The sequence below is a fragment of the Pygoscelis adeliae genome, unplaced genomic scaffold (genome assembly GCF_000699105.1).
Source record: "Pygoscelis adeliae isolate BGI_AS28 unplaced genomic scaffold, ASM69910v1 Scaffold116, whole genome shotgun sequence".
NCBI lineage: Eukaryota > Metazoa > Chordata > Aves > Sphenisciformes > Spheniscidae > Pygoscelis > Pygoscelis adeliae.
The window spans coordinates 1,997,548-2,010,367 of NW_008825080.1; the positions used below are offsets into that span (position 1 = coordinate 1,997,548).

General features: G+C 40.0%; 1 protein-coding gene across 1 annotated transcript in view; it reads left to right on the plus strand.

Annotated features, from left to right (window-relative positions):
• Nucleotides 1-9,554: 9,554 nt before the first annotated feature.
• The window catches only part of PPAP2A (phosphatidic acid phosphatase type 2A), a 40,153-nt gene continuing 36,887 nt past the window's right edge, over nucleotides 9,555-12,820 (plus strand). Inside the window, 2 exon segments of the mRNA XM_009326948.1 lie at nucleotides 9,555-9,588; nucleotides 9,803-9,954. Coding sequence (XP_009325223.1) covers nucleotides 9,555-9,588; nucleotides 9,803-9,954 — 186 coding nt within the window.

The window sequence follows — 12,820 nt, forward strand, 5'->3', positions numbered from 1 at the left end:
GGCCCATCGATCCAGCCTGTCCAGGTCCCTCTGCAGAGCCTTCCTACCCTCGAGCAGATCAACACTGCCGCCCAACTTGGTGTCGTCTGCAAACTTACTGAGGGTGCACTCGATCCCCTCATCCAGATCATTGATAAAGATATTGAACAGAACTGGCCCCAAAACTGAGCCCTGGGGAACACCGCTCGTGACCAGCTGCTAACTGGATTTAACTCTGTTCATCACAACTCTTTGGGCGTGGCCATCCAGCCCATTTTTAACCCAGTGAAGAGTATACCTGTCTAGGAATATTTTGAAATGAATCTCTAAGAAGATGTACTTGGTCTGGCATTTTTGGTCTTTATCTGTCTGCACGAGACCGGCTCTTCCAAGTATAAATGACAAATTAATGTCAGTGTCTTTCTCTTGCAGTGAGGTCCAGTCATGCTTATTTGCATGTGTCCTGTTCAATTGGTCTTTTCTGGTGACGACACCTCCAAATCAATTTTCTCTTCCTCCAGTCATCTTGCTTCTTACAACTGCTGCCTTCAGTGACACTTACACAGCTTCTCTTAGATCTCAGGGTAGGTGCAACTGGGGAAAGGAGAAGCACAGAGCAAAGGAGGCCTCTCTGAAACGTCCTTCTCACCAAAGAGGCAGAAGAACAGAGCAACTCAAGAGTTGCTGAGTTTCATCTGCTCCCCATGCTAGGTTTTGAGCAGGGTTTCTGTAGTTCCCTGCCAAAGCTTTGCCTGGCTGCTCTGTTCAGGAGCTGAAGGGACACAACCCACTGGCAAGTTTCTATATGATGGGCTGATTCGTGAGAGGACAGGAGTTCAAGTTCTTCTAACTCAGCTAAAGTGCTGCACTGAGTTTCTGGGAAATTAAGCAGTTCACCACTACTGTTGCTACTAAAACAGGTAATACAAATGCTGATGTTCATGACAGGGAAAGTGTTCAGTAGTAAAGAGTTTTGAATAAGTCCCTTCTCTGGGATGAGCTCTGCTATTTGGGACTTCTTTGAGAGAAAGGAATGTTATGGACCTGTAGGATTTAATTTCTCCACCTTGAACACATCCAAGAGATATTTAGGTGGTCAGATCATGTTGTCTTCTACTTCAAAAAACAAAACCGAAACATTCTTAGTTTGGTTTGGCAAAGTCTTCAGTATCATGATGCCTTCCTAAAAGTAGCTTTGCTCCTGTGCCAGTTTTAACCTATTAGGCATTAGGCTTAAAGTTTTCAGAAATGTCTCCTGCTACCATGTCTATCAATGTTCTGACTGTAATTTTTCCTTCCTACAGATTAGCACAATCATACTTTGGAGGCAATCTACTGATTTCTTTTCTGGCAAAAGAAACTAATCTTCTTTTATGCTCTGTTTGTGAAAGGGATACATTTTGCAGGGAAGCTTTCATTGAAAGCACCTATTTGATTAACAACATAAGCACTTACTGGGCTAATTCGTATGTTTCTTGAGGGACAAATGTAGCTACTGCTGTGGTAGAGACTGATAAAGCAGGGGACTGTAATGGAACCTATTGAAGACTGGTAGATTGGTAGGTGCGCTTCATTTTTTGCAGCAGTGTCAAAGCTTTATGGGCCACTGTTGATAGTTTTGCAACTAACTGAAATTAAGTCTTGCTGTTTGACACTGGAGTGGACTTTTGCATCCTTTAACTTAACTTTCAGGTTACATATTAATTTTATTATGCTCTGATTATTATTTGCCTCTTATCTGGTAAGCTTTTTGAAAAGGAGAGTTTTTTATCTTCATGGTTTGCTGGTATATTCATGGCACTGGAAACCTTTCTGGGCAATGCTGTTGAACTTCATAATCTGGCATGAGTTCTACTTGATACTAACTGTTCATCTTGTATTACTGCAGATGATACTCATCTCTGAACCCAAACTTATTCTGAGGAATAAATGCTAATTTGTGTTTGTTCAAACTCTGTTTAAAGCCAACAATGATAAGAACTCATGTTTACACTATGTGAAGGGTTAATGTGCAGGGTGATGCACTTTGGTTGAATTGATGAGTAATTCCTGGATGCGATCAGCGCTGTGGGGGACAGAGGCTGAGAAATGGCAGGTGCTGCATCCAGCTTTGGCCCCACTTCTGCCCCATCCATGGTGAGGGTGTTCTGGTGGGTTTGGTTTGAAGTCAGGTGCTCTAAGGAGCACTACTTCCAGTCTGGTACTTGTACAAATCACTCTTACCAGATGTAGTTAATTTTAAATAAATAAATAAATTGCAGCAACTTGCTTGTTCAGTCTGTGGACTTGATATTGTACTTTTCTCAATCCTTCAGGTACATTTGTTAATGCAGTGATGAAGAACACTCACAGTGTATGAAACTGGGGAAAATGGTTGGCAGCCTGACAGTGGAAGGAGCTCCAGACAAGGGCTTTTAAAATGCTCAGTGAAGCTTGGTCATAACTATGAGAAAACCAAGCAGTCACTGTAGTTTGGAGTTGTTTTTATTTAGTAGAGTATACAAAAGGGTAAAATGAAATAGGGAGAAATGTAGGGAGAGGGAGTTACAACTTAAATATTTTAAGTTTTGCCATTTAAGCAAAAAACCCCAGTCTGTGGCATAGATTTTTTTTTTTTTTTTTCCTTCTCTCAAGTCTCATACCTAGTTACTAACAACTTGCTGTTGACATCCAGGACTTATACCAGAGACTCAAGGGGGTGGCAAAAAAGGGAAGGGACTGCACCAGAAACCAGAAATGAGCAGGGAAAGTAAATGAAAGAGGGGGAGAGTTCCTTTTGTGCTGCTGCTTCTGTTTTCCTTCCTCTGGCTCACCCCATTGTACCTCTTTCTGCTCTGCCTTGAGCAGTAAAATGCTCATGCAGAGAGATGTTTTTTACCTATCTTTTCTGGAGAAAGCTGAATAACGAAATGCAGCAGTTGATCTTGGTGAACTGTGGAGTGATAGCATAAGCATATTTCTTGCTAGGTGTGCTCCTGAACACTAAAGCTCCTTTTAAGAAATTGAAAGTCATGTTGTTCTGGTAGTGAGGAGAAGCCAAAGTCTTAACTTAATCTGCAGAAAGCTGTATGATACCATAACCAACCCCCACAGAATGTGAACAGTTATACAGAGTAATACTCAACTCAAAAGTTTTAACCAAGCTTTCACAAAATGCATGTTTTTCCAGGCAGCATTTCTAGTGTTGTACAAATGAATACTATGGATGTTTTTGCTGATGCAATTAGTAATGAAATCTCTACAACATATTCGGGGGAAATGTTAACTTGTGCTTTCTATATTAATTTCTGGTGAAAGGAGACTTAAACCTCAAAATACTACTAATTAAAAAAAAAAAAGCATAAGAAGTCTAGGTGTCACTTCTGGTTTAAAGCTACACTAATGAAGTTGGCATTAGATAATAGCACAAAAGTGGTGGTGGCTTTTCTTGAAGTGCTGGGAGAAAAGACAACAAAATATTTTAAATGTGTTTTGTTCTAAACTCTGGAGAAAGACTGTTCCTACCCACTGATTAAACAGAGATGTTTAAAGCTATTTTGTAGGAAACACATCCAGTTTCCTGGTGTCAATCACATCTGTTCTGTTCCTAATCCCTTTAATACACCAGACTAAAGGCAGCATTTAAAAAAAAATCTCATTATTTAGATCTGTACATTTAAATTATTACTTCACCAAAATCTTAAGAAACTAAATAGTCATGGGATTAGATGAAGAATCCTTAAATGTATAAATAATTCATTGAAATGTGAGAAGTGGACAGTAGGAGTAAGTGCTCTCCCTGGCTTTCTCAAGGGAGGAAGGTACCAAGTAGAGCTCTCCAGGAGTCTGCCCTGTTGAATATAGTCATAAATGCCCTGGAGAAGAGTGCGTGCAGTGAAGCAGAAAAGTAGGGTACTCGGAGCAGTGAATATAAAAGATGGCAATAGCATGGTTGATGAAATCCAGCATGGATAAATGTCAAATGATGTCCTTCCTGAGGAGAGTGGAAAGGACAACTCGAGGGTGGCGTATAATGTGATGTTCTGTCTCTTCACTGGAGTGGTAACGATCAGCTTTTAGTTCCATGGAGAGACCAGCTTCATGCCCAGTAACAGTGAAGAAACCTAATCAAGAATAGAAACTTGGAAAGAAATAGACCTGTGTTATACAGGGTATTTATGGAAAAAAACCCCAACATAATTGGTCAGAAATCACTTCAGCTTGTGAGGAAATCTAATTCATTATATTGTATGACTCAGACTATTGGACAAGTGTACTGTAATTGTTTTAAAATATCTTATCAGTCGAGCTGCTTGTGTTTCTACCTCTTGTATTCTGACTGAAAGGCTGTTTCAGAGGCCTATAGATCTCCCTCACTATGAATATCTTTATTGCCAACTGTATTTGTAGCTCCTTAATTCTTGGTGGTTGTTGGATCAGTATTGCTCTTTTTTCTGGTATCTACTGCCTATGCAATTAGGTGATTTACAGCCCTTATGTTCTGCTGAACTGTGCAAAACCCAACTTTTCTAGTTTTTGAGATGATGAGGAATCTCATCATGATGTCTGCATTTAAGATAGATGAATTAAAACCAAACATGTTTGCAAATTCTCATTGAATGCTGTTTCAGAAGAAATTCTTGTCGGGTGGCTAAAAGTGTTAATGCCTTTGGAAAGACTTGTCTAATGGTCACACTATTATACTGATGTACAACAACCGTAGGAAGTAGACATTATTTTGCCCTCATTTTTTGAACTGACAAGCTCCCAGCTCATCAGAGTTGTTTAATGTCCAAGTGCATGACTCTGAACTCATTACTGCACAAGTCTCCATCTGCTTCAGTCTTTAAGAGTTGTTTTGCAGGCAGAACTGGCTGACCTTGATCTTCCACTGTAACAAAGAATTTCCAGCTCTGTCAGCAGCACGTCTACTAGTTATTCATTAATGATGCTGGCATATGCACTGAGTAACACTAGCTTGTTGGCTTTATCCTTGAGATTACCCTACTGGTAACCTCTTCCCAAACTTACAATTCCTCTTAACATACCTGTTGTCATCTTCCTTTAGGCAGTTTCTTCACTGTGTTACAATTGACTTGGAAAATGAAGTATACATCAGGGATGCTTTTTGGTATTGTCATATGGGAAGTATTGAGTAGAGAGCCTTTAATGACCCTCTGCCACCCCCACTCCTTACTTAAAAGGAGCACTTAAATTCTTCAACTTCTTCTACTTTCATGTAAAACTGAGCCCAACTAATTTTCATTAATTCTCCTTTTTAATGTGCCCAACTCTGCCCTTAGAAATTGTAGCTTGTTTCGGGGAAAATGGATATTTGTAGAAAAAACAGGGCCTTTCTTTTAACTTACTGTGGCAACATGTGACTATGGCAGATGAGCAGGACTTCTTCTCCCAGTGATCTGCTGTTGACTCTTTGCTACTTTTCCTTGAGCAACTAGACTTTTATGTGGATAAATCTTCTGACAAGGAAATATACCACCTCCTATACTACTGTTAAAATTTGGTCTTCAGTTGTATCTGGGAAGTTAAAGACCTTGTCAGTAATGGTAGTTGTACCATTACGAAGACAAATATCACTTGGTATCTTCAGTTATGTCCAGTCCTCCTGTGCCAGGAGGTTTCATACTTAGGAAATAGCTACTGTGATGCAAAAACTTATTCCTCTCTTCTGAAATTATGATATCTCTCAGGGTGAAAAAGTAACATGTCTATCACAACTATAGGGAAACCCCACTGCTGTCCTTGCTACAGTAAGAGGCTTTGCCTCTTTCATCACTTATGCCATTCTTTTGCTTGTTTGTCCTGCTTGTACTAATGAAAAAGCCAAACTGTATTTTTTCCTGTCTCTGCGTTATCTTTGAGGGAGAGACTTGCAATGCAGAAAGTACTTAAGCTACATATTTCAAATAACTTTGATTTGATTTTAGAATTGAAGTTTGGTTTTTTTTAAAAAAAAAAAAAAACCCAAACAAAACTTAAAATCCCACAAAACCAGACTTTGCCGATTCATTTAAAACAGAACAAAACCCCTAAGTATTGTGAGAAGTTTTTCTTAATGGCTACACTTGCCAGAAAAGGTATGAGTTGCTGCCCCTCTGGTTTGACTTCTACTTTCCCCCTGCCCCCTCCCACCAGCTAATAGTAAAGCCAATCTATGTGTGTTTAAAAGAAGTAGATGAAACCTGCTGTATGGAGCATGTTCTGAAGGAGTAGGTATTGACATTGGAGAGTACTTTAATCAAAAAGGCATCAAAAGCCAGTACTAGCATGGTTTTTCAGGCTAATAACTGACCTGGATTGAGCAAAAGGTAAATTACAGATACTGTAGTTCTGTGACTTTCGTTTTCAGTTTAACACTGTTAAACCAATCTGATCAATCTTACTGTAATCTGGTTTTTAGAAACTAAAACTTTTATCTCAAGCTTTCATGGAGCATGTCTCCTTTCAGCACTGAAGCGTGCTGAGAACAGCAATAAGACAAATGACTGGTGGAATTACTTTTTAAAACTGATTTACAGTTGGGGGGAAACTGAAGAGACACTTAAAGTTTACTATGTAAGCTTTTTTAGCAGTATTGTATTTCAATGCATAGATCTTCCAATTAATTGTTATTGCAAACCAGGTAGGTATATAGAACTTTAGGACTCATACTGTCTTACATAAATTTTGCTGGTCATGACTTCAGGAAACTGTTTATAAAGTTTTCTTTCTTAGCAAAAATTGGCAAAATAGGATTGGTTTCAGATAGAGTAAAAGAGGTAGAAAGAAATTATGAAAGAGAAGGCATTTTAATAACTTACTTTAGCTGATTCTTACTTGCTTAAAAAGCAAAACAAGCTTTGAGTTGTTTAGTTTTTTGTTTGCATGATGTTTATATAGGAAGGTGCTGCAAGCAATTACAGACTAATTACACCATAATCTCAGTGTTGCTGAAGAGTGAGCACACATTTCAAGCAGCTTGTCTTTGCATGGAAAAGCACATGTCATCACTGCGTGAGGGACTTCATTCCCATGAACCACATACCATTGCTTTCCATTTCTGATTTAGCAGCAGGTAATTACATTTAAAAAAAAAAAAAAGCCCCCCCCCAACCACCTGAATAACCTCAGCACTCTGAAAATTTTATTTCCCACCTTCAGAAGCTGAAACATTCAGGTGTGGGTAGGAGGAAATGAGGAGTAAGTCACCATGACACCATTATTCATAGAGCAGGTCTTTAAAAAGGGTGATGCAGAGCTGGTGATGTGATGTCAGTGACGCCACCTGACTATGATTGCAAGTATTTGTGGCAGTGTGCTAAAGCCATGATAAGGTTTTTCTAGGCTGAACTTAATTTTGTGAGCAACTGCTTTACCATGATGATTAAAACTACCTACTCTAAACCTGTAAATAATCAAGAGACTCTTATTTGTGTATGCCTCGTTCTCCAATTCTGGAGATCTAAAAAATACACTTCTCAAATATACAGTCTTGAATCTCGCTGTTAGTATGTGTGCAGGGCAAAGGATGAAGTTTTCATTCCATACATATTTTATAGAATAAATGGTGTTGGAAATACACCATGGCATTATATTGACAAGTCACCTTCCCTCACCATGACTGCACACTACTTCTACCTTCTGCCTTGCACAAGTTAGCTAAATACTAAACAACTGATGATGTATCATGACATGCTGTCTCAATACCAACACAAGGGGAGGGTAGAAATGAGGTCTGGGCTGCAGAGTTTTTAATAAATTCTACTATTCTTACTATTAGGAGAAAGGGAGAGGGATTTTTTTCCTGGTAGGAAAGGCTATGTTTTTGCACTGTACTGCGGAGTCCAGCTCCAGGGCTCTCTGTTGGCTGGTGTCTGAACAGTTCAGTGTTTTGGCAATGCTCTGGCTTGGCTCTTAGCCCGTCCTGCTGTCCTTCTGCTTTGTTGGTGTGCTTGGACAGCTTCCAGAGCTAGGTCAGTTGTAGTCCCACTGGTGTGGAACTGGAAACAACCCCTCTTCACAATGACAGTGGTTTTTTTCTGCCACTTTCAGAGGGGAGGTTTTGCATGCTATTGATTTTATGACTGTAACAGTACAGAAGATACTTGATTCTTTGCGACGGGCTTAGCTGGAATACACGGGCACTATGATAAGCCCGTAACTGCTTGGTTGTGGAACAAAACCGTGTGTCACTTACCAGAGGCCGCTTAAAGGAAGTTTTCACTTTATGAGCCACTAGTTTGCTATTTGTTCTTCTGTGTCTGTTTTCAGACTGAGGCGTTCTTTTAAAAGAAAGAACGCAGTCACTTTATGGTGGAAGAACAAAATTGATAGCAAATCATTGGTGAAACCACAGTATGTCTCATTCGTGATGGGCCCAGGAGTAAGGTGTAGTTTGGAGGACTTCATGGGTGGAGGTTAAAGGGGGAAGAGGGTTGAAAAGGATCCTAGGTCTTTTTTCTTTCTTTTTTTCTTCTTGGAAATCCTGGCTGTGTAACTCAGTGTTTCTGTTCTCTTCCCTAACAGTTCTTTTACTGCTTGGTTGGTATCTTTTTTTAATCGCTTTTCTCCTGTTCTTTCTGCGTTTACTTTTGGTTTTGCACACTTATTTGGGGGTAGCTGTGTATATGGAAAGGAAGAGGTGGGCTATGCCTTGACACAGAGGTCCTGAGGAGACAACTGAGAGTATAGCAACATCTTGCTCTGGGAGGAAGAAAGGAAGGAGGCTGTTTTTCATCCTTCAGATCCTTTACTAGCAGATTAGGAGTGTCTCCCCCCAGATGATTTGTTGTTTAACTCTAAATCGGTATGTGTTTTATGTGCAATACTGCTGAATTTTGAGCACAAAATCAAGGGCTTTTAAGCACTTTAATGCCACTGGGCTGTACATCCCCAAGCTAAAGAAAATTATTTACTGTTTTGTTGAACGTTTTTGGTAGTCCCCCATTTCTCTTTTCCATACAGCCATTTCTTTCTGAGGGTATTCATCCCTGTACACAGACTGTGCAGATGCTGTATGTGTGTCAAGGATGGAGGATCGGGATTTAAAAATGTGATTCTATTAGTTTGTAGTAATTTGTATCCTATTTTGAGCTTTTTAAAAAAACTTTGCTGTTCAAATGGCTAGTTTTGGTTAGTGTTGCAGGTCTCTTGAGGTGCAATAGCATAAAGCATTGTGCGCCTTAATCTTGTGTTCTGAGTTTAGGATGAGCCAAAGGCTTCCTCTTTTGTGGAAGAGAAGGGAATAAAATCTCCATGCCCTGAAGTTGTAGGGCTTGTGCAGTGACCACATTGTTCCAGGGAACTACTCAGTGTCTGTGGAAGTGAGGGGATGGCATGCATGTGTAATTTTTCCTTTTTTCCATATCTCTTCCTGAAAACTCCCTCTGCACTTGCACTCCCTGAGAAGCACCCCTTTTCTGCTTTCATGAAATGCAATTTATGCTCTTCTGACTTGTAAAGCTGTCCAGAGAAGGTATAAAGGGGCAGCTGTTGCTCAATGGAATATAAAGGAGTAATCGGTAATTGTGACAGTAGCAGCAGACTGAGCAACTCGGTGGTTGTCACTGAACTGTTTACTTAATCATGGTTTCGGCATGCTTCCATACTTGATGTGCCACAAATGCGAAGGTGAGAGGAATCCTGTCCTGCTCTCCTTCATTCAACAGCCCTTCCTGGGAGCTGCAAAGACAAGGCAGTAGTCATTGACCAAAGGAAGTGCATAACCTTCTAACTTACTGCATGCCTGTTCCTCTTTATGCACTTCTCTTTGGAGATGCGGGGGTATAATCATCACCAGAGTTTGTGTTGCTTTTGTAATGTATTTTTTATTCCTTTTTGCTAGCTGGCTTGCCTTTTGCAATTCTCAATTCAAGACGTGTCCCCTTCCAGAGAGGAGTTTTCTGTAGTGATGAATCCATCCGGTATCCATACAAAGAGGACACCATTTCTTATAAGTTGTTAGCAGGAATAATTATTCCTTTCAGTATAATTGTTGTAAGTTAAACTTTTCTTCATTGCGTTTGATTTCAATGGGGGTGGGGAAGAGGGAGGAGGGGCAATCTGTTAATACAGACTTCTAAAACTATTCTGTAAGATTTCTCGACTTTAAAATAATGTCCTTAGACAAGATGCTAAAGCAGTAGAAATGGTGTTCTGGCAAGAATAACTAAAAGGTTTTCTTTAATTGAGGTCAAACAACTAGAATTATAGAACAGAAAAAGAATACCTTAGAACTATGGTGGCTTAATTCTATAGTCTGAGAGATAAAAACTTCTTCCCTTACCATATCAGTTAAGAAGAACACTAATGTATTTTAAATGGCTGTCTCAAGCTTTTCAATTTTGGGGGCTATTACTTTCAGACTAAGGTTGCATGACCTATTAAGTCAGTGTTTTTATCTGCCGCAGAGTCATTGGAAATACTTCTGTGTGTGGAAGTGTAACAACAGATACTAAGTTCTTTAACAGAAAAATGTTATGGCTTCCAATCAGAACTTATCAAAAGCATAACTAGAATAAAAAGCCAGACAGTTTTTCCCTGGATATTTCCCCAAAGGTCAGGATAAAACACTGGGCCCACTTGCGTTTGAGTTAATGCTAGGGCTCACTTTCATGCTGCATCTAACCTGGTTGAAAACGGGGTACTCTTCTCCTTCCCTCCTCTTCACACCACATCAGTGAGCTGGAGAGATTGCCTCTGCAGCTGCCAGTTTGGGACCCTCTTTGACCACAGCTCCTAGCTCAGTTGAACTGGCTCGAGCATATAGTAACTCCATATCCTTAAGATTTAATTACATGCTGTCAGCTGAGCTAACCTAAGAGCTTACTATGGACAAAAGGTGAGGTCCCACTATTACCCTATCTTTTGCCACCTCTGGTGGCTTGTCTGAACCAGGATAAGCTAGTGAAATGCCTTAACCTGGCAGAAAACAGCAGCTTTCTTTGAGCTAAGTTGAGTGAAATGGCTCCTGGAAGATTGCAGTATCAGTGCTGGGGCAAAAAGTGGTGGGGGCATGTCCTTGGGCATGGGCAGAGGGGAGAACTGGGTCTCATCAGTTAACCATTTCGTGTCCTAAGTCTCAAGGGACTGCACTTTAGTGCCAACAATGGCCCTTCAACAGGGGCTTCAAGATCCCTGTCCAGATGTGCTAAAAAGCTTCAGGCTCCACTCATGGCTCTGCGTTGGGTGACATCCAAGCTCACCAGAGCTACACTTTGAGCAGAGTTAAAACTCTTTTATGCCAAATAAGATCTTTAGGTGTATAAATATTTATCCAAGTATAATTTAGGAATCAAAGCTGGAAAAGGAGCAGCTAAAAAACCTCAGTATTGGCCTGCTGTTTCTCTGGGCTAATGGGTTAAAGTCAGGAGGGATATTACGGCAATCTAACTCTTTCATGCATAAGGACCACATGGATTTTTATCTAGGTTCCAACATAAAGGTCAACTTGTAACTTATGTTTGCTCTTGGGTGGAATTTTTTTTTGTAACTGTAGAAATGTGGAGCTGGGCATCAAAACTGACTTACCTAGTTTTCCTTTTCTTGGAAAAACTGCTTCAAAAACTTAAAGAAATACTTCTGGAGCCGATAAAACTTTTTTGGTGTTTTTCTGTTCTATTAAATGGCAAGTGGTTTATGCTAAAAGATCCTGCCTTTTAAGATAGGACTATTTTTTTCACTGTTACTACTGTTGGTAGTCAATATTACCTAAAAGCAGCAGTACTTGGTCACAGCTGAAGTCCATCTAGCTTGTTACCTCATTTCTAGCAGTGGTTAAAACAGATGAGTGAGGAAGAACAGAAGAATAGAGCAAGCAAAGGTTGATGTTTTGCCCTCAGTACTTTGCTACCAGCCACTTGCAGCTCAGGGACTTCCTGCGTCAGAAAAGGCTTCAGTGAATGTAGTAATTTTTAATGGATGTATTTCCTTTGAATTTATCCAATCTCCATATGATCCTGTATGAACATTTAGCTAACAAAGTTACCTTTTACATCAGGGACAGTTAGTTGTGAAATCAGGCTTTTCTGTCAAGATTGCTTTAAAATCAGATGGTAAAAGCAAATGTTGGTATCACTTAATCAGTGCTCGGTCACATTATTGAAGATGAATACTCTTTGATGTCTGGGTCCAGAGAAGTAGCTGCATTGACATCACCTAATTTTTTGTCACCTCAACTGACATAAGTGACCTTCTTGCAGGTTTTGCAGCAGTGTTCTTTAAAAGGGATTCACTATTTACCAGTCATGGCTGTGATATTTCTGCTCAACTATCTTCATTAAGAGGTTACTCTCTGGGATAGGTAGATGCTGTATAAGAGCTTACCAACATCTACTTTACTGAAAACTTTCTCAGCTTTAGTCCATGTTCTGGTGTCTCTCTGCTTCAGTCCATGTTTCGGTATGGTGCAGAGTGTAAAACTTAAGTGTCATGCATCTGATGGGATTGTCTGTTTGCCTTAGTGTGCAAAGCCACTGACAGCTACTTTGTCTGCCCAGGTGTCAAAGTGTCTAATAACAGCTTCATTCACCAAAGCTCTGCTCTGCTGGGATCCTGGACTTGTCACTCTCAAGTGACAGTCGGAGCCATCATTTAATCTTACAGGATTTTTAAAGATCACTTTAAATACATGCGTACAGTCCTCCACCCATCTGTATGAATCAAGCCTTTCTGTACAAAATGGGACCATCTGGTTCAATATCCAACTTGTCTGGGGTGAAGTTTTGTACTTGGTTTAAGGAAAAACTTACTTTCTGCAGAAGATAAAGTTGCAGAAAAACAAAATTAAATCTGCTTTCCTGTCAACACTTGATGCACACTTGATGCATATACCTTTGACATGCAGGGTGAAAAATCTTGGAAA